The 23,836-nt window shown below is 34.3% G+C and overlaps 1 protein-coding gene across 7 annotated transcripts in view; it reads left to right on the top strand.

Moving 5' to 3' along the window:
- The window catches only part of ERBB4 (erb-b2 receptor tyrosine kinase 4), a 1,263,146-nt gene that overhangs the window by 812,129 nt on the left and 427,181 nt on the right, over window positions 1–23,836 (top strand). For all 7 annotated transcript variants that reach the window (XM_051849160.2, XM_051849161.2, XM_051849158.2 and 4 more), the window contains one exon: window positions 14,339–14,473. In XM_051849160.2, the coding sequence (XP_051705120.1) occupies window positions 14,339–14,473 (135 nt within the window). The remainder of the gene's footprint in view (window positions 1–14,338; window positions 14,474–23,836) is intronic.

Consider the following 23,836-nt stretch of genomic DNA (forward strand, 5'->3'; position numbering starts at 1 on the left):
TCTTAAATAATTTATGGTTGTTCAAAACCCATAGTCAACCAAAGGGGCATCTGCAATTCACAGAAGTATTTTAAAATGATCTATTAAGAGTGAAATTGACACCTTCAGAAGCAGTGACTTGAACAACCCTTGTCTTGAATGTTGAGGAACAGCTTTTTTATATATTTTATTTGTTGAACTCTTTACTTAACAGAATTAAACGTGTGTATAAAGTCAATTGAAAAGAGGTCTCAGTAAAAAATAAGAGTTGGAATAAGAGAGGGAGGAGGAAGAGGGTGGGAGTATGGGTGGCAGAACAGGCACAGTAGGAAGAATCAGTACATTCCTAAAGTTGTAATTATGCAGTGTATAAAGTTTGCAACTGTGAAACTGTCTAGTTCTGCATACATTCCTAAGGACTTACTTCTAAGGGTACAGTTTTAAAACTTGCCATGGGACCTCAAATCCCCTCAAGCTGGGTGTTAAAAATACCATCTTAAGTGTTAAAGTGATCATATGGATAGAATTACGTGTCTCATAATAATAATATATAGAATTAAAAAGGAATGACTGCTCCAACATGAGAAGCAGTCCACACAGCTGACTCATAGAATGACAATCATTTTAAGTAGCACCCTGACCTCAGAATCAACCCTTAAGGCATTCTGGTCTGGCTGAAAAGCCCAGGAGAGTATTTCAGGCATGGAGAACCAAAATACTGTGGCATAAAATGTCCTATATTAAAGAACTCGGTGGATGGGACCCCAGTGGGAAGACATGGTCATCAAAGAAGGAGGTACTTTTCTCTGAAGGGAGGAGAGAGAACTTCCACTTTGCTTATGACCTTGTCTAAATACTAACAGAGATTGTGTATTCAAAAGGCTTTCATAGCCTAGGCAGCTTGTGTCAAGAGCCTCGGGTGTTCACTGATGTAATACATAAGAGTGTTAATTGTTAAATTAACAACAGGAGTCACTGTGCACTAATTTCTCATGCAGGCCCTCTGTCCTCAAAGAGTTGTATTATAATTATGTCTAAATGCTTGCAAAATATGGATCATTCTTGGATACTTCTTTAAAGTTAGTTAAGTTCCTAAAACAAAAATTTAAAAAAAAGAAGTGAAATTAACTTCAAGAGAGAAATTAGTAAATGCACCAACCTTCAGCTGTTTCTTTGTAGAAGATGGGAGGGAGCAGATAACATTATCAGGCACTGTGGAAAAAAATCTGCTTCACAGAGAATTGTCTCCTGTTTTCTCTGTAGTAATAGTGATCATAATTCACCTATTGAATATTTACTGTATGAGCATCACCATGATGATCATTTATCTGTTAACTCATTTTCTCCTTAAATTTTTTTTACTATTAGCACCCCCATTTTAATAGATAAAGAGACTACACTTGGGGAGAATAACTAAGAAGAGTCAAGGTTACTTAGTCTCAATCCATAGCCAATAGAGTACCCACATCACTTTGATTTTTCCCACCTTGATTGTTAAGATGCTACGTGGACTGAATGATCTGAATGATATGGCATTGTTAGGCATCTTAGAACCTGTGTCTTTCATATCCACTCTCAAATAGCAGCCGAATACCACAAACTATTTTTTAATTTTTTAAAAGATTTATTTATTTAGTTAGTTGTCTGAAAGGCAGAGAGTTACAGAGAAGCTGAGGCAGACAGAGAAAGAAGACGTCCATCCACTGGTTCACTCCTCAAATGGCCTTAATGGTGGAGCTGGGCTGATCCGAAGACAGGAGCCAGAAGCTTCCTCCAGGTTTCCCACACAGGTGCAGGGGCCTGAGGACTTGGGCCATCTCCTACTGCTTTCTCAGGCCATAGCAGAGAGCTGGATCAGAAGTGGAGCAGCAGAACTTGAGCCCATTTGTGATGCCAGCACTGCAGGCAGTGGCTTTACCTGCTATGCCATAGCACTGGCCCCAACTATTTTTTAAGTCATATTTATTATCTTTGAAAATATCAAATCATCCTAAAATAATGAGTGTATATTTAATTTAGAAAATATGCATTTTGCAGAGTATACTATTGCATACTGGAGCCTATCTGTGACATCAGGTGTCACAATATGAAAATAATTTTTACAGTGGGAAAAAGTGCTGTTTCTGTGGCTATAGAACATAGTGATTCATTAAATACAATGTAAATAGATTCCTGCAGAAGATTTGGTGATTTTTTTCTGCAAATAGCTTATTTGTATAGCTTTAGTTGTTAAACATCTCTAAGCAAATACATGTTTAGTGCTTAATGATAGTCTACTCTCAAGAGTAACAACCTTTCCATGTATCTAAAAACAATTTTATAGTAGCAGCGCTTGTTACATATCCAGTCTTTATTGCCGCCCTTGTATCAGTTTAATAATAATAATCCTTAAAAATTCCTCAATAAATTTAACCAAAGTGTGGAGCAGTCCTGCTACCGTTCTTAACCCTAAGCTATACAGAAGTGTTTAATAATCTTCAGTGTTTCTTAATCCCTCTGCTGCAGCAGCAATGCCAGACCCTTGTCATGGAGAAGAGCTCAGTTCACTTATGGTCCTTTGGAATGTATTTTTTTTAAGCACAGTAGTAGCTAGTTGCCAGTAGAAGCTTTGTGACCTAGAACTGTGTAGCAATCTGCACCGAACAGAGGGAAATCTCGCAGTTCCAAATGCTATCACAGAAAGATCTGGAGGGTTAACTTAACTAGATATCGAGGATTATGCACTGTGGAAGAGAAAAGATGTCACAGAATTCACGATCTTGACCTTAGGAATAAACTATATTCTGCATAGAGAGAAACACAATTTTGTATTAACCAACTTTGGAAAAGGCATTTAATAGTATTTTAGTTCAGTATATCTAGCTCTAAAATTGTTATGCTATGCACCAAACTTATTGATGATTTCATGTGACATTCAAAAGTTTTCATTTGGTCTTCTTTCCTCTAGAAAGATCTTTACTTCAACCAATGTGCATAGATTTTAAAATACTCTGAATAAAAAAGGTTTCTAAACTACATCAGTAATCTCTTTAGAAATAACTACCAGTTTTTGAATCCATAGTATGTACCAGGTGTATTATATACTTAATCGGTAATTCTCATTGTCACTCAACAAGATAAATATTATTACTCTTATTTCGCAGGTAACAGAAAAAAAAGCCTACATTAATTTGCCTGCAGTCATACAGTAAAAGTAGTAAAGCTGTGCTTAAAGTATAAACTAATATTAAATAAATTGAGACTTATTTGTACAATGGCTCAGGACACATGAATGAAAATGACAAAAAACTAACACAGACAATAAAAATAAATCTCAAAAATGTAATTTTGAGTAAAAGAAGATAGGTGAAAGACTGCATACTGTATGATTCTTCTTAAATGAACTTAATAAACAGGTAAATCTAATCTGTGTGATAGAAGTCAGAATAGTGGCTTTGGGAGTTATTAACTAGCAAACAGGGAAAAAAAAATATTGGAGTAAGAGAATTATATTGTATCATTAGCTGAGTGGTAACCACATGACATGGAAATGAAGTATATAATTGTAACATGTACCTAAGTATGTAGAGCGTAAGATTTGTCTATTTTACTGTCTGTAATTACCATTAATTTAAAACTATATACAAACCATTCTAAAAAGCTATTTCTTTTTCTATTTTACCATGCTGCCTGGTATTTTGTATTTTGACAGCCACTGCTTAATAAAATGATATCTACTCCTATTCAATTATTACTTCCTGATTTTCTCCAGATTAAAACTCCATTTTCAAAGAAATATTTAATTTAGATGTACTTGTTATGGTTTTTAAATTGTGACAGCACTGGCTTCTTTGCCTTCTTATTTTATGGCTCTATATTTAATGTTACTTTGTGAAATGTCTTCACATGTTATTTTTAATATTAGCATTTATAGGCATTTTAGCTGTCATACCCATACCCACAATTCAAATATTTGTATTTTCAGTATTCTCTTATATAGCCTTTTTAATCATAATATATTTGAAAACTATGTAATCATTTTATAAGATTAAATCATTCTTCTTTCCCTTGCTTTATCTTTTATTTGCAAGTCTTAGCTTGCCAGCAACAAACATATACAGCACTATTATATGTTATTACTGTCATCAGGAAAAATCATACTTTTATGAAATAATATAAAGAAGAAATACTGAAGAAATCACACATTGAGAGAAAAGTTATTAAAACCATACAAACTAATATAGTAGGTGAGATATTTGAAAGTGACCTTGCAGTATATCCCAGGCTTATTGTATTAAAGCCTGTGAAATAAAGGGACAAATCATTTCTGGGTACTAATATGACTTGCCCCTTTATTGGTAATGAAAACATTGAACTCTAGTGATTTGTTCTACTGAAGCAATTACATCTTCTGGAAACTTGTAGCAGTTATTTAAGAGGATTGTTGTCTGTACTGAGGACTTTCTGGTAGATAGAAAAATAAAAATATTTGAGCTTTGTGTGAAGTCTTGTTCTATTTTAATAGCAAGAAGATAGAAATGTTTCATTCTTTCTCTTCACATACCTTTGATTAGGTTTATCCCCATTACCAAATATTAATTAGATAATTTTGACCTAAGTGAGTTTTGCCTATAGCTCACAACATTCATATGTTAGTCTTTATTTTATAATTATAAATATGAATTGGCTATGTTTTTCTAAAATAAAGTGTAATTTTCAAGACAGGGAGCCAGATACTCCCCCCTAAAAATTATTAGGCATATATGTACATTTAATCAATTATTTACTAATAAATTATAGATTATTTTTGACAGTGCTTTATAAATGTTTTACACATATGAGAGTATTTTCAAAAAAAGTTGAAAATGAAATAAAAATAAGTTTTTGATGCAAAATTTTTGGAAATCCATTCAAAAATTCATGAAAAATGCATAAAGAACTGTTCATCAATCTCAAAATTTTGTTCACCAAAATATACTTTTTAATTTTATCTTCCATGACCTCTAGAAGATACTCTCATGTAAGAGCCTTCTTTAAGGAAATAAGAATAAACTTCTTTTTTTAAAAAAAAAAATTGCACCTCAAAAATAGTATTTAAGAGAGTAAACTTCATTCATCCCTGAGGAAGTGTAAATTAAAATGATACTAGTACACACTGGCCAGAATGTCTGTATGAAACAGGGAACAAAAAACAAGGATTGCCAAGATTAAGAAGCAACTTTATTTCTCCTACATAACTGAGGGATATATAAAATGAAAAAGTGCTTTGGAAAACTAATTTTCACTGTTACGCAGGCAATTCTAGTTTTAACTATGTGTACAGCATAATTGTGTGCATGTGGTCACCAATAGACATATTTTCATATGTCCATAGCAGGACTGCAGGAGCCTAAATGTGGAAAATACTCAAATGTCCATCAGTGTAGAATTTACAAAGTATGCAATAGCATGCAGTTTAGAAAGTGGACCATGTAGATGGATTTCACAGACATACTATTTATCAAAAGGAGTCAGACATGAAATAATATTTACAGTATGTGTCCTTATGTAAAATACAGAAATGGGGAAAAGTAATCTTGTTCAAATTCAAGGTGAAGGTATTGATAGGGATTGAAGCAAGAAGAAATTGTGATGAAGGCTTTTGTGGTATTTCATCATCTAAGTGCTGGTTATTTGAGAGTTTAGTTTGTAAGTTGTTCCATATGATATATGCAAATTGTGTATGCATAGTGAAAAAGTTTGAAAAAACTTTACATGCATGAAAGTCATATGATTATTTTTTGTAAACATCCAGATGATGCATGGACTTTTTTTTTCATTTGGAATCAATGTGATAGATACCCCAGTTTTCCCTCAAAATCCATTACTGCTCTTTAGCTGTTCTGAATATTTTTATATATTTATTTTCACTTTACTTGGGAGTAGGGTGAGAGAGATTTGCATTCTGCTGGTTCACTCTTCAAACGCACAAAGCAGCCAGGGCTGGTCAAAGATGAAACAAGGAGCCTAGAAACCAATCCAGATATCCCAGTGAGTCACAGGGAACCAAGTTCTTGAGCCATCACCTGCTGCCTCCCAGGATGTGCATTGGCAGGAAACAGCACCACAGCCCAACCATCCTATGTGGGATGCAGGTGTTTCAAGTGGTGTTGGCACCACTGAATCAATGCTCACCCATTCTTTTGCTTTTAAGTGATAAAAAACTTAGCTAGTTATATGACCACCTGGATAAAGATTATGATTCTCCAACTTCCTTGCGCCCAGCTGATTTCAACTAATGGATTGTAATTGTCCTGTACAGGTTTCAGGAAACTTTGTTAAGAGACAACTTGTAACAATCTCTGTTCTTTCCTTTAGCATGATTTCCTCCATGTTTTGCAGATTTGTTGCATTTTTACCAGTTGGAAACTCCTTTGTATTGAAGGTAGTGGAGAAACAGTAAGATGGAATCTGGGCCTCTAATGATTGTGGGTTTTCCATAGTAGTAGTCTTGAATTATCTAACTAGACTTATATGAAAGAAAAATAAAGCTCTTTGTCCTTTAACCTGCGACCTAATCTAATACTGAGTCATACAATATTAATATGAATACACTGAAGCATAAACCATGCTTATTCCAATCAGTAAACAGCTATTTAAGTAATAATCAAGTATAAAATATAATAGAATCAACTGTTTGATAGATACTGCAACTTTAATGCCTCCATCACAGAGTTGAGAACACTGAACCTCAAAAAGGTAGACAAAGTCACAAATGTAGTTAATGTAAAACTTAATTTGGGCTTTAGTTTTATGCATTTGACTAGGTTTAGTATTATTGTCTTTTTACTTCAAAGGCTAGATGTTAGAGGATCAATTAATTGATCTACCTATTTAAATGTAGTGTAGAATATATTATGACTTTAATATACAAGATGGATCCATAGGGAGGAAAGATTAGAAGCTGGAAGTTAAGTCTGTGTTACATGATAGAACTAAATTAGAGAGTAACGGTGGATATGAGATATTATGAGGGATTTTTTTTAGGAACCATGACTAATCAAATATAGAAATGAAGGAAATAATGTAAATCTCAAATTTTCCAATATAGATTTTTTCAATGTGTTATTCTGATTTAATAGAAATAAAAGAGCAGAGATATTTCCTTTGGTATAAATTATTAGAAAATAAACATTAGTCATGTTTACACACATATGGTATTATATAATGAGGTTTCAGAACAAACTCCTATAGTAAAAATATAAAGATTACTAAATTACAAAATTATTTTTAATTTTTCCAGAGAATACATCTGAGTTTAAGTGGATTACAACTACCCTAATTAATAGGAAGAATTAATACAATAAGTTCACATTAAGTTATAAGTTTATTCAATATTTTATGATTTATAATACAAACATTATCTACTGCATATCATAATATTATGCTACCATTAATCAACTAATACCATTTACAAATGTTGGACATGTCCTGAAAATGTTGTCACTTTCATCACAATCTTCAAATACATTTGAATTTCCATCATGTACTTGACACTTTCTTTGGCATCTGGAACACAGAAAGGTGCCATGATTCTTATCCTGAGGGATCTACAGTAAGATAGGCGAGGAATATATATATATATATATATATATGTAAATATATATTTATAACTTTATATATATCTATGTCTTGAATTAAAGGACAAAGTATCTATATATAAATATATAAATAGTTATGTAATTATATATTTATATATAAAGTTATATATTTATATATATATGAAGTTAAGATTCCATTTAATCCATGTCAGATGAGCAGTTCAGATAATCAGTGTTGTGGCAGACAAAGAGGTAACCTATAAGAACGAGATGCTCCTAGCAGACTTCTCAGAGGAGCCTGGACTCAGGCTGAAATATAATGCAGCTAAGAATTGTAGTGTACTCTGAAGCATACATTAATATGTTGTAACATTATGACTTTTTACCTAGCTCCATTCAGTTGAAATGAAGATATTCTTTTCTATCTTAATTTGAATTTCAGCCTATAGGCCCAATAATTTCTTCTTGAAACTGTCTGACTGTCACTGAAAAATTGTCCACTGTTACTTCCTAACCGTCAGTATCTGCATCTGTAAGCTTTGACTCTGATCATTGAGCTGAAATACAGAAGGTTACATCACTCATTTACATTATCACCCTCTCTCCACTCCCAACACAAATGTGACATTTCAATTTTGCACACTTCAACTCTTCTTAAATCATCTGTATAAAAACTTCAAAGCTTGATTGATGATGAATGAGCCATTGTCTCCTCAAGCACCCGGTTCTCATTAGCCTTTAGAGTCTCTGCTTATTAATAATGAACCTTGAGGGCTGACCCAGTGGGGTAGCAGCAATTCATTGTACTCCCAGCTGAAAGGTCTGGGCTTGAGAAAGATACAAGAAACTCTGGACCAAGTCCATTGCAGAGATGATATATTTAGTATTTCAGGTAGATAATGTGAGCTATATTACTTTTGTGTCATTATCTACCAACAGAATTGTGTGGCTTAAGGTGATGACAGTGAGAAAGATATACTGCTTTATGTCCTAGAAAGTCCTGTGACTGCTTTGTGTAGCTTTAACTCAAAGATCAGCTTTGCCACTTTGGATTTTGACTTTTGATTGTATTCTTTGGCTTGGATACATAATATATATATCTGATATATGCATTATTTAGATGCCCCCACTGTAATTAGATAATTGTACTATTTTTAGTCTTTATTATTTTTTACTATCATTCTACTTCTAAGGTTTTGACTTAAAAATGCACCACTATACAACAAAACAAGCACAAATAGAAGTTGTTTCATTCCTGCTTATTAGATCATTATGGCTGGTAGATTTATAAGCAGAAGTAAAATGTTTACTGTTGATTCATTCATACAGACTAAATGGGATATATCTAACTGTATTTGAAATTATAATCTTTATTTTGAGAAAAGAGAAAGACTTTAAATCTGATTTATGAAATGGTTAAAAATTGTGCTTTAGGTCAAAGCAATTCTCTCAACTTCTTAAAACTACTAAGGAGATCACATTAACTGTATTTTCAATGTGGATGTTGCATCATGATTAGCCTATTTCATACAGGACAGAGAAATAAAGCTATGCTTCAGTATTTTACCACATTATTTTGAGATAATATATTGCAAAGGTCAATGATTCTGTTAATGGAAACTCATTCCCTGATTCACTATAATACCTAACATTTTTTTTAAATGAAGAGTAAAAAAAGGGGTCATTGAAAGAACACAAACATTTCCTTCTTCATTAGACTCATGCGAATGGGAGTCCAGGATTGAAAGTCAAGTGGACAAAACCTTTGCAAACTGCAAAGTTAAGACACAAGCACTTTACATTCTCTTTCAGATGACATATTGGTACTTCCAGCCTTTTTAAAGTATTTATTTATTTATTTATTTATTTGAAAGGGAGAGAGGAAGAATGGGAAGGAGAGGGGAAGAAAGTGAGGGAGGGCAAGAGGGTGAGAGGGAGACAGACAGACAGATAGACAGACAGACATGGCATTTTCATCCACTGGAATAGAACCAGGACTTGACCCCAGTAACATGGGTATGGGAAGAGGGCATCCCTACTGAGAGCTTGATTGTTCTTTCCCTTTACCTCCCAGCTTATATCTTCCGTAGATAGGTACATACATTTTTTTTTACATCAGCAAGTATTTATAGTATATCTCCTTGGGATTTGTATTTAGTGGGAATACAATTTTGAACAAAATGGAAATAGCCTCTAATTTAATGAAACATAAAATCAGTTATGGTGACCTAAAGAATGATTATGGGAGAAGGTAACTTTAATTCTTATTATGATTTGCTTTCAATAAAGTTTATATATTAGGAATTACAACAGAAATTAATTTTAAGTACATATCAGATCCATGGTACTTTTTTCTGGTTAAATTTAAGTATTCATTGAATAACCATTAGTGCAGGTTTGAATCTATTGATACAGCACTGAAAAATATGTTCTTGCCTTCGTGGAGTTCAATGTTATTATATTTCAGTTACAAGTGTATGCTCTACATAAATTATACTCAACATATTGGAGATTAGTGTGGATTACAATTTACTTTCTCTAAAAACAAAACAAAAAAGATTCCTGACATCTTTTACTTGACTGGCATGCATTAATCTAGTAGGAAATGTTTGAGACACAAACATATTTAAGTGTTTTCTGGAATTCGTCAGTAATAAATTGATACTTTTTTCATAGAGTGCCATATCTAATATATCTTACTATATTTAACCATGATATTTATTTAGAAGAGACAGTTGTGTTTTATGAACTCGCTGGAAATATTTTATATAATATGATAAGAAAACTCATAGCAGCTTTTTTTTTTTTTCTTTTTTTTTTTTTGGACAGGCAGAATTAGACAGTGAGAGAGAGAGACAGAGAGAAAGGTCTTTCTTTTTCCATTGGTTCACTCCCCAAGTGGCCACTAAGGCCAGCGCGTTGAGGCTGGCGTGCTGTGCCGATCCAAATCCAGGAGCCAGGTGCTTCTCCTGGTCTCCCATGTGGGTGCAGAGCCCAAGCACCTGGGCCATCCTCCACTTCATAGCAGCTATGAATCTATTTGTGTCTCTACTAATTTACATTAATATATTTTTTACAGTGGAATTGAAATGGACTGGAATGGCATCACCTTGATCTCAGTCAATTGGTCAACACTTTTTTGTGTCCCTGCATACTTCCAGGATTTATGCACCTTTGAATATCAATTAAATGGATGCATTATTTGCCTGTATTCCTTAGTTCTAAAAACCCTCTTGATTTTTTTATCCTGGTCTTAAAATTTCATTATTAGTCACTCAATTTCATGTGAATAGGAAGCAAGCTTTTTATTATAACACAAATTACTCCTTCCAATATATCTTTAATAAAGTTCATTGAAAAGTTTGCTGTACTTGTGCATTACCACAGACAGATTAAAATATAGCTATTCATTTTTCTTGTATCTTGTTAGAAAAATATCTTCTCAAGTTTTTCTCTTTATATAATTCTTACCTTTTTCCCTTGCCTAAAATTATAGTCAAACTGCTGTAGTCATCCAAGACATAAATATTAGCTGTCCCTCTGTTGAGTGAATATTTTGTATCTATAAGAGCTTTCTTACAGATCAGTATCCATTCCTGAGAATTTTCTTCATACAGGATTAAACCAAATAGAATGTCTTCTCACAATACATATTAAATTAATCTAAGAATATTTGTTAAGCTATAAAGTTTTAAAAACTTTACTAAAAATGTATGAGTGTGAATGTAGCATTATTTCCTGGCAAATATTTAGGTAATAATATTTAAGATGAAGCATCTATTAAAACTCTCCTATGTATATCAGTAGAAACCTAATTTCTCTTATTGTTGGGCTTTGTTATTCAACATTACAGTAGAGTCTATGCCAAACACAAAGGAAAAAAAGATTATTTTCATGGAAAACATAAACACAGAGAGATAAACTATCATCAAGTGCTAAAAATGTATAAATCCTCCTGACCAGAATTGCTAGCAGATGTTGGATTTTGCATTTGGGATGATAAAAGTATTGTCTAGATTGATCATGATTGTATCTTAATATGCAATTTTAACATGTAAGATTATACTTGAGTTATTATGATCTGTTTTCTAAATCTCTTTTCCAAGTATAAGCCAAGCTCTTATACAGCGTATTTCCAAGAAACAAATGTCAATATTGGTAACAGATTAACCTTGATGAAGGAAGGGATTTTATAATATTATTATTCATTATAATATAATCTGATTCAATTTCAAATTTTTTAGATAGGAAGTTGGAGATTGATACCGTGTTCCTTCAGTGAGAACTATTTGTATTAAAATGTTACTCCTGAAAAATAGACTCTCTCCATGTTGGAGCTATTACCTTTCTCTTCGGTTTTTCTAAAATAGAACTTTTGCAAATGTATACTGAAAAATAGCTGTCATTTCCTGGATAGCAGTCAAAATCTCCTTTTTTTGTCACCAAATGAAGAATTATTCGTAGAGCAGAGGAGCATCACCTAATGTCTCATGAGAAAGCTATTAGTATGAGATTGTCACATTTCTTAGATGGAAACTTAATGCCAAACATTAATGTAGAAATCCATTTTCACAATCTCTTTTATGTCTTACATCTCCCTTCTGCTTTGATGAAGGTTGTATGGTTAGGCCATGAAAAATAATGAACTGGGTTTTAAAAGTAAAAAGACGATCTAATTTCTTTTTTGTTTCTTTTTATATTTTTCCTTACCTAAAAAAATGATGCCAAAAGTCAGTGGAAGGATGATGCTATATGAGTGATTTTAAATGTAGCAAACCTTGCTATATAACAATTAATCTGGAAGACTTATGCATACAATACAGTACAGCACTTTGGATGTGCTCACTAATTTCATTTCACAAACCTCTCTTGTTCTATCATTTTGTTCTACAACATGCTGTTTCATTCTTGGGGTATTATACAGGAGATGTTTTCTCAAGCCTACCATAGGAGACAGAGAAAGTGTAGATCTTCCTCACTAACTTCTAGTTAATTCAGTCATTCTCACAGTAAGGGTAGCCATGGGATATTGTTCAAGCCAATGAAATGCAAAAATAGCCCTGGAGTAGAAAAACATCTATTCCCAAATACAAAAAGCTTCACGGGGAAGATGGCACCTGCTTGCATTTCTGTCTTCATCCTGCCTTCAGTTTGGATGTCTTTACATATAGCACCAACCTTGTGCCTGGAATGAATATAAACATCACACAGAATGACAGAGCAGAAAATAGGCGTGGCGAAGAACCTGAACTGACTTCTTAGTATTTGAGAAAAAATAATCCCCAATCTATATAAACTACTGTTAATTGGGATTTAATATTTGTAACTGAATACTTAAATCTGTTTTTTGTAGGAGACAAGAGAAGGAAATATGGATATTGGACAGCAAATTTCTATGTATGCGTTTCAGCCAATTTTTTCAACTAAGAGTAGTACTTCCAGAGGAAATATTTTACTTTTCTTCTGAATAATTTAAAACAATCTGGAAGACAATCCACAGATGTGATCAGACACTGTTCAGAGGGGACAAGTTTGTCAGTAAAGGACAATGTTGTGAGAGAGGGAATTACCTAGAAATTGGTTTTACTGAATTTTATCTCACAGCCATGCCCATGTTTCAAGGAACTATAGAGTTTGTATAATATTTTGTGTTATCCTTGATCAATAATTGGCCATTCTTTTATTCCATGTGTGATTATAAATAATAATTTTGTGATTGGAAGCATTAATTTTAGCTTCTGCCTCATGCTAATTCCTTACTACTGACTACAATCAGTGTTTTATTAACTGAAATAATCTTTTTTCAAGTACAGTTGACAACTTGTACCAAAAATATTAAAATATTTGCATTATATTACATTAAAATAAACTTGCAAAATTTAAAAAAATAATTTAGTTATTAGTTTTTTAAATAAAGAGGCATGCACAGAGAAGGAGAGAGAGAGAGAGATCTCGCATATGCTGGTTAACTTTGCAAATGCCCACCACATCAGAGCTGGGAAAGGCTGAAACCAGAAAATGGAAACTCATTCTAGCTCTGCTACATGGATGGTAGGAGACCATTACCTGCCTCTTCTCAAGTTGTACATTAGTAGGAAGCTAAATGGAGAGCAAAGCCAGGACTTAAAGTGAGGTATTCCCAAATGGGAAATGGTCATCCACGTAGCAGCTTAACCACTGCACCAAATGCCTGCCCCATGAAAGCTATATCAAAGACTTATCAGTGATAAGTATATGACCAACAAGAATTGATTTATCAGATAATTTCCATCTAATTTATATTCTGGTGTGTCATATTCTCATTAAATAATATAGAACAGTAGATAATTGTCATTAAATATCCACTGCATCATATCAAATCAAACTTGTAGGTTATGAAATACTATGAGGAGGAGGAAGGGTTAGAGTGTGAGCAGGAAGGAGGGTAAGGGGGAAGTGTCACTATGTTCCTTAATCTGCATGTATGACATACGTGAAACTTTAATAAAATTAAAATAAATAAAGTATTATTACAATTTCAGAGGAAAAGCAAAAAGAAACAGTATCCTGTACCAAAATGTTAACAGTACTTCTGCCTTAGTGTTACAATTATGAGTTACTTTTTTTCTTGTGTATTATTCTATCTTGGCAAATTTCTGCAACTAATATATATGACTCAGTGAAAGATACTTTAAAAGATCTCATGGCTGTTAACGGTGTAACTGATTTAACATTGAAAATAGTTTAAGAGCAAATCATTTTTGTTGATTTTATTTCACCAATAAGCATTTTGACCACAAATTTTCTTCTTTTTAATACAGAAATCCTGAATGGGGGTGTCTATGTGGACCAGAACAAATTCCTTTGTTATGCAGACACAATTCATTGGCAAGACATTGTTCGGAATCCATGGCCTTCGAATTTGACTCTGGTGTCAACAAATGGTAGCTCAGGATGTGAGTAGCTTCACCCTTTTTAATGTTTCCAATGTTCTGACACTTCCAGTGAAAATGAATGGCTCACCTTTATTATATCATTCATAATATTTTGAACTTTGCATCCATTGAAATGTTGAGATGCATATGACAGAACAGATGGTTGGTCAAACATTTACTTCTAATTAATTCTCTTTCTGGAATGATGTTTCCCCTTCACACATTCTCATTTTCTTCACCTTGTTCTTCTTGGCCGAATTCCATTTATATTGTCTTATGTCAGTGTCCAAACAGGTGCCCCATTATCCATAAAGGTAAGGGTGGTGCCTAACGACTGTGTCAACGCTTAGTATTTCTATACTGAAATAAAAATAGTAGGACAAAAAATGTACCTTCCTAGTTGCTCTAATTTATGTAAGTAAGTAAATAAGTAACAGGTAAACATTTTAGAATTCCTAAGCTTTCATTTAGCCCTAAAAACTTCATGGTAATATTTTTTGATAACTTCAAATACTAAAAAAGAGGAGAAATACAGAGTTAATATGGAAGAAATATATGTTATATTCTTATTTTAGTCATTAGCTTAATAATCTGAGGAATTTTCCATTTTTAAGATGGATGTTGTTTCTATCAGAGGATTTATCAAATTTGAAGTGTTTAATGTGATTAAATAGTAAGCAAATAATATTTGAACCCTCGTTAAAATCTTTGAAAATTATTCTGTCTGCAGTCTGTTTCATTTCCTAACGCAGCCTCTGTTGTCCTCACATTTATTTTTACTGACATTTGTATCAGACTAGAATTTTTATCAAGTGTTAACCTGGGTTTTATGTTTCTCATCTATTATTACATATTTCCCACCTGAAATCTTATCTGTCTCCACATAGTTCAGTAATTATTGCTATGGTGCTGATTGTGTTATGATGCTTTGTAGGAAATCAAATATCAAGGGACAATTATTAAATTTCATCATGGCCCTAATAATATGATGGGGAAATATGAATATATTTGATCAAACCTGACAGCTGTGTTTTTAATAAATGGCTAAAACTTTTTTAAGTAGAGAAATATAATTTTCTTGTCACCATTGAGAAGAAATTTGTTTAGCATTTTCGTCTTTACAGTATTCAAGCTGCCTACCTTGTAAAAACATATATGAATAAAAAAATGAGCTGGCTTACACTAACAAGGAAAATGATACGTTTCAGAAATGGCTTCTGCTTTCAGTCTGCTCATCCTATGGTGCATACCATATGTGGGGGATGGGAAAGTATATTGGATGAGCAAGAGGAAAGGCCTGCTGACACTCAACTTATCAGAATGACTACTTTGTTATGCATGAATGACATCAGCCAAAAATAAAGCCTAAGACAGAAGCCAAAAGGGAAATATTCCCACATGCCTTACAGGATTTGGAGCAGGGAAGGTCTGAGGGGTTTTCTGCACATTCACAGATGGTATCTCTTTATTCTGTTCTTTTAGAGGGCAAATTTGGATGCTTGTGTCTATAATTAGGCAACTGCGGCAGCATTTTTTTGCATGCAAATAATTGCAGGTGCAAAAATTATAAATGCAGAGTAGATTCATAACAAGCGATCCTTCACAAATTAACCACCAATTGCTTCTGAAAGTTTTATTGCTCATATAGTAGTTCTCTCTGTTGACACATTGTATATACTACATGATAATATAGATGATAATAATGAATGGTCTATTCTTTGAATTTTGGTATCCTAGTGTTTTATCCTGAGTTATTGTCTTCCTCCACCTTTCTGTTAGTGATCTCATGACTCCCAGGACTACACACCACCAACCAGTCACCCAAGTTAAACTTTCAGTGGTCATCATTGACTTCACTTTCTCATTGGTTTTGGCATTTGATCACTAAGTTGTATTGATTTTTGGCCATATATTTATTTTACATATTTATTACAACATTTGCCTTAGTTCAAGAGTTCATCCGATTCCTGAGTTACTAAAATGCTCTCTGAATTTTTGAAACATTTTGAAGCCACAGATCTTTGTAGTATTCTGGGGAAGCTTGTTCTCCCCTTCTTATAATACTTTATTTTTTAAGATTTATTTATGTTTTTGTTCTTTTAAAGCTTTGTTTTATTTATTTGAAAGACAGAGTTACAGAGAGAGGTAGAGACACAGAGAGAGAGGTCTTCCACCTGTTGTTTCTCTCCCCAGATGGCCACAATGGCCAGAGCTGTGCCAATCCAAAGCCAGGAGCGAGGTGCTGGCCCCTTATTTATGTGTTTGAAAAGCAGATTTACAGAGAGGCAGAAGCAGAGAGAGAGAGAGAGAGAGAGAGAGAGAGAAAGGTCTTCAATCTGCTAATTCATTCCACAAATGGCCACAATGGACAGAGCTGGGTGGATCCAAAGCCAGGAGCCAGGAGCTTCTTCCTGGGCTCCCATGTAGGTGCAGGGGCACAAGGACTTGGGTCATCTTCCACTGCTTTCCTAGGCCATAGCAGAGAGCTGGATCAGAAGTGGAGCAACCGGGACTCAAACCAGTGCCCATATGGGAACCCGGTACTGCAGGCAGCTGCTTTACCCACTATGCCACAGTGCCAGCCCCATCTTATAATATTTTAAATGATTAAATAAAACAAAATAAATGCCTTAAGACATAATAAATAAAAATCACTAAGTACAAAAATAAATTACAAAGGATTACAGAGAATATAAATTATATTGAAATATATTTATCAACATACTTAATAATAGGCATGCGATATAGTAATGTTTCTTCATTAGTATATTAAGTTAAGAATTATAACAGTAGTATTAATATATAATATAATTTTGAAGAAGTGATAGACATAATTTTATAAAGAACAGTCCCCTTTAGAAATACTGTTAGGGAAACTAGATACCCACATGCAAATGATTGAAGTTGATCATTTATCATTGCCATGTACAAAAATTAACTTAAATTGGATTAAAGAACTACACTTATATAAGTTCTAAAACTATTCAACTCCTAGAAGAAAGCATGGAGGAAAGCATTATAACATTGGAATTGGCAATAATTTATTGGATATAACAGCAACAGCACAGATTTGTTAAAAAGCAAAAATTGATAAATGGGACTCATCAACCTGAAACATGTCTGTGCATCAAAAGATGTTATCAACAGAATGAAATGCCACCTACAGAATGTCAAAAATATTTGGAAATCATATGTCTGATAAGGTATTAAATCCAGAATATGATGAACTTCTACAACTCAATCACAAAAAACACCCAATTAAAAAGTGAGCAAGAGTCACATAGAAATTTCTCCAAAAATGGCATACAAATGATCAGCAAACATATAAAAGATGTTCAGCATCACTAACCATTAGGGAGAGGAAATAAATCAAAACCACAATGAAATCATCTCTCACCGTTAGGTTGACTACTATTAAAATAAAAAATAAAAAGAAGAAGAAAGGGAGAGAGGAAGAAAGGAAATCAATTATTCAGGGTTGTAAGAAGGGAAAGAAGAAGGGACTCTTGCTGGGTTTGTAAAATGGTACAACCACCATGGAAAATATGATGGTGGTTCATCAAAAATTAAAAATAGATTTAGCATATGTGATCTGGCAATACAACTTCCGGGTACATATCCAAACAAAATGAAAGTCTCAAAGAAATGTCCACATATCCATCTTCATAGCAGCATTATTCACATTTGCCAAGAGGTAGAAGGGGCCCAGATGTTCAAGAAGATTTGAATGGATAAGGAAAATACGATATATACATACAACGGAATATTATTGAGCCTTCAAGAAGGAAATCTAGCCACATCCTACAACATGGATGAAACTTGAAGCACTATTCTAAAGGAAATAAGTCAATCACAGAAAGACAGGTATTGTGTGATTCCATTTATTTCAAATATTCTAAGTAGTTAGACCTACAGAAGCAGAATGGAGAATGGTGGTTACTAGGAGCTGGGGGTACTGAGAAATGAGAAGCTGCTGGGAATTGGAATACCGCTCCTACTTTGCAAATGAGGAAGTTCTGGCGATCTCCTGCACACAATGTAAATATACTTAACACCACTGAACTATATGCCATCTGCTTCTTACCACCATTAAGAATAAATAAGTAAACAGTATTTTAAGAGGACTTAACTAAAACGCAACATAAATCATAGCATCGTTTCTGTTGATTACATTGTAGCTGATAACGCTAAAATCTACCCAGAACCCTTGTAGGAGTTTAAGACCTCCTGTTTAAGAGCCCATATGTTTAATTATTCTCCTTACTTCCAGTCCTGAAAAGTATATCTGACAAAATGCCTGCAAAAGCACTTTCTAGTGGAATCTAACACAACCATGTGTTAAAAACTCTGTCACCAGAGACTGACAAATTTAGGGACAACTCTAAGTAAAATCATATGGTTTAGAGTTTTCAGCAGATCCCTTGGTATTAACTCTGTGAATGCAGTCCTTAAAATTTGTTTGCACTGCTCTTCCTCTTTTGTTTGCCAGATTAAATTTTAGTCATACTTAAAGACATTCAGTGTCACACCTTCCAAGAAGTATTTTCCACAGTAGATTGGGTAACCTTTCACAAGTGACTATCATGACCAGAGATGGAACGGCATTCTATTTTAAAATGTAAATTCCTTGTGGAAAAGCCCCAGGCATCATTGCATCCTCTTTTGTAGGACATAATGTATAGATAACAAATATTTACTGAATAGGTAAATAAATGAAAAGGGTAGTTTCATGTTTTAATCTATTTGTGTGGCTGTATCAACATTCCTAAGACTGAGGAATTTATAAAGAATATGAATTTATTTCCTCTTTATTCTGGATGCTGGGAAGTCCAAGATTCAGGCACTCACCTTTGGTCTGAAGTCAGCTGAGGACCCAGTCTCTGCTTCCAGAATGGCCTCTTGAATATAGCACCCTGTAGAGGGTCACATGGCACATGTGGCAAGGAGAGCAAACCCATTCCTGCAGGCCTTTTTGATAGTGACATTAATATGTGAGAGTGGAGACCTCATGACAAGGGCTGGGCTAGACCAAAGCCAGGGACCAAGAGCTTCTTCTGGGTCTCCCACATGGGTGCAGGAGTGCAAGCACTCAGGCCATCTGCTGTTCTCCAGGCACATTAGCAAGGAGCTGAATCAGAAGTGGAGAAGCCGGGACTTGAACCAGTGCCCATTTGGGATGCCAGCATCACAGTGCCTATATGGGACACCAGCATCACAGTGCTATGCCGCAGTGCCAGCCCCATACAAACACTATTGATTAGGGAGTAAGTTTTCAGTATGAGCTTTGGAGAGGAGAAAATATCGAAACTATAGAAGTTCATAAGCAAGAAAACCAGATGAATCTAAGGCGTATTGCCTTACATCCATCACTTATCTGAAAAAGAGTGAATGTGAAGTAAAAGTTACAACCCAGGGACATCTTATTCACATCAGTCTCTTTCAGGTAAAAATGACAACTTGTATCTATATGGTAAATTTAATTTTATAATATAAGACTTATGTTACCTTTATGTTCTATTGTATGTATGCTTTTCCTTTAATGTTTAAACAAAGAAGTGGTAATTTGTAAAATACTTTTGTATATTTATAAATTATGCAGGAATAGTTGATTCCTAAGAAATACTTTGCAAAAATATTTCTCAATGTATTTATTTTAAAAATTTTATTTCTTGATTTTTATTTATTTGAAAGGCAGGGGTGGAGGTAGATCTTTCATCAGCTGGTTCACTCCCCACATGCACACACCTGACAGAGCTGTGACAGTCCCAATCTGGAGCCTGAAACTCAAGCTTTGAAGCTCCCTTGTGGGTTGCAATGGCCCAGGTGCTTGAATCATCAGCTGCTGCCTGTCAGGGTGCTCATTATTAGGAAACTGGAGTCATCAGCAGACCTCAGCCTCAAATTCAGGCACTGCCATAGAGGCTGTGGGCATTCCAAGAGGCATCTTATCCACTGGGCCAAATGGCTGCCCCATAATGTGTCTTTTGGTACAGTATTACCTCTTATTGTATAAAAGAAACATGTGATTAGGTCCAACCTGGCTCTTTTTATTGGCATTTATTTGGTCTATATCTGAAACAATGGAGAAAAAGTTTGAACTGTCTAAAACCAATTAAAATGATACCATTCGATTAAAAATTTATGACTTAAAATTATATCCCAGTAGTGTTTTCTAAAATGCACTTGGGATATTCTGATCCAGACTTCAGGAGGGTAAGGGAAAACTGAGTCTTTTTGTTACATAGCAGGACTTAGTATATAGCATTCTAACTCTCTCAGATAGGTGCAGCAATGAAATCATTTAATAGACTAACCTTTCAATGTATGAGGAGTTATACAGAATACATAAAATGATGCTTCATCTGTATGAGCACTATAATAACAACTCCCAATGCCACAAGAATATCAAAATGATGGAAATATATTACCTCCTGAAAATTAAGTAAATGGGAATGTATCAGAACATTAATATAGAAATAGAGACAGTGTTACTTCCCAACAGAGAAGCTTGGGTAGTTAAGAGAATGGGTTTGATAAACTAAACTGGCTTGTTTGAAATTGGGCCTTGCTGCAACTTGACCTTGAGCTCTCAGTTTGACTCTCAGTGCCTCTATTTGCTCATCTATAAAAGGAAGAAAGTGTCAGGAGTTTAACTGCACCAAGAGCTAAGCTGCTAGGGGCTGGAGTGGTCAAATCGAACAAGACAAAATGAAAGCAACAGTCAAATCCCTTACTTACAGTGATAGTGTGAGCAGGAGGCACCCAGCAAAGCACCAAATCTCCCAGTCTCAGTCCTCCACCGAGAACAGGTGCCAGGCATAATCTACCTGCGTCAGAGGCATAAACACATAGTGATTATCTCGCTGCCAAGGGAGCCCTGCACACAATCTCTGGAAGTTTTGTGTACTGGTGGACTGAGGAAAGGAAGGGGCAAGAACTGAGTGGGAAGGTATTTAGTTCCGAGACAGAGTGGAGGAAAGATGTTTGCAAAGCCTCCCCATGCTTTCTCCTAAGGCAGTTCCAACAAGGATGTGCGAGGCAGGCCTCTCTTGAGGGCTATCCATAAACAGGCCTCCAACTGGGAGCTCCTAAGCTAGGAATGTAGATATGGGCGGGAGCATGGGTATCCGGAAGACCCAGTTCCTTGAATACAGCTCCCTTTGGACAGCACAATACATTGTCCATGCAGCAAATCTCGTATCTCGAGTGAACCTTTCCCCAGTGAGATCTGCCAGGTAAGGGAATTCTTTGTAATTACTGATGTTCGAGGCTGGAAAATCACAGTTTTTGGCTAGGAGCTGTTATTATCAACTTCACAAGATAATGTTGAGCAATAACATAAGTTATATATTGTAAGTTAATATATATCAAAATCTGTGGCATTTCTTCTGCTAAAGAAAAAAATGCCTTCTGATTATGACTTTTTCATATGAATTAACCACGTATACAGAAGGGTTTTTAGAATATGTAGTTATATTTTTGTTATATATTCAATTGACATCTTATTGTGTATTTCTTGTATGTTTCAGTGGCCTGAAGTTAATACCAGAGCTTTTTTTAAACAAGACTCAAAAAAAAACACACCTCCTACTACTGTAGGATATCTATGCTGGGAAAATGATCAGCAAATATATTATGATGCACACATTTTAGGTCTTTATGATTGCTGCATAGGAGTCAGCTTTTGAATAAAGAGTCCCTTCTTAGAGAATATGTAGCTGTATGGTTCATTGAAACTTCTGTATTGGTAACTGCAACAGTAACAGTAGCAACACTTTAAATGCCTGTGTCCTTTTGGGCCCAGTATATCACAGACACTTAAAGACTCCCTTCCATAATTCCATTTTTGGAAAGAGTGAATTCTAGTACTGAGCATACCCATTACTGCATACCCGTGAATGGTTGAATAGCTCAAACTTTATTAAAGGATGTCTCTAAAGTTCAAACTGTCCATTTGAGGACAGCCAACATATTTTATCACTTTCTGAGACTTATTTTAAAATAAATTTAAGAAGCCTTTGCACAAAAATATGTGAATTTTTATTGAAAAGAAGATATATTATGAGTTAACTAAAGGTCATTGACACTATAAAATATTTTTACACTGTTCAGAGAGATTTTAAAGATCAGCTTATAAGAATAATCATTTTTCTTTGAAATACTAATTCCCACTTTTTAAAATGGTCAGTTTTTGTTTGTTAAAAAGAATTAGAGATTTTTGGATCTCAACAATGCTTATCATACAATTTTCCCTTTTCTTGAATAAACTTTATTTCCTTTTTAATAAATACCAGTTAACTCTGCTTTGAAATCTTTTTTAATTAAAAAAATTGGTGACATAAAATATAAAACAAGGAACATTAATGTGAAGTGATTAAAAGTAAGAGGCATTTGGTTGTTTTCTACATTTTTTCAAGTGTACTTCCATAGAAAGCATTAAGTTTGCAAAAATTCTAAACCTGGAAGAATTAGATACAGATTGAATTAATTTACACAAAGTAATTGTCTTTACTACATAAAATTATTTTAATTCAAATAATAATATCTGATTAACATAAAATAGAGATTTACAAAGCCTTCTATTGTTGATTTAAATAAAAATGTAAAACCTTTGTTTAAAGCAGTGTGTAGAAGAGAATGACAGTGCTACTAATTCTATTCTGCATCCCCCTCTTCTTTCTTTTTTTTCTTTGTTCTTTTTTTATTTAATTAAAATTATAGAGAGAGAGGGAAAGACCAATCTGATGGTTCACCACCAAGATGGTCACCTGCCAAAGCCAGGAGCCAGGAACTTCTTCCAGGTCTCCCATATGGATGGTAGAGGCCCAAACACTTGGACCGTTTTTAACTGATTTTCCCAGACCATTAGCAGAGAGTTTGATCCATAGTGCAGCAGCCAGAACAAGAACTGGCATTCATATGGGATACTGACATGACTGGCAGCTTTCCCTACCCTACCACAGCACTGGTGCTGATAGTCCTCGCTTCTCTCTGTGATATATTTACTACATAGGGTATGGAGTGATTTTTTGTCTGTCCTGCTCTGCAAGCATCAGTCAGATTTCGAATACCAGTCCCATACTCATCTTTGCTAATGTAATTGGTTTCATATAACTCAGTTTCACAAGTTAATACAATGCAAAAGGCTCACTGTTTTTCCACTTCCCTCTAAATTTTCATCCCTTAAAGAAAGTTAGACAGGAAAAGGAAGATATTTACAAATAACTAAAACTTATATACAGATTCAGAATTCTCTTTACATAACATTTCCAAGGCAATTTTACTTGTGTCTTCCCTCTCCTATTGGTGTCCAGTCATTGAGCCACTTTATTTTCAGGTTTGGAATAGAGAGGTGGAAGAGACTGTCGGTTACACTAGATGGTT

Source organism: Oryctolagus cuniculus, chromosome 3 (genome assembly GCF_964237555.1).
Source record: "Oryctolagus cuniculus chromosome 3, mOryCun1.1, whole genome shotgun sequence".
NCBI classification, from domain to species: domain Eukaryota; kingdom Metazoa; phylum Chordata; class Mammalia; order Lagomorpha; family Leporidae; genus Oryctolagus; species Oryctolagus cuniculus.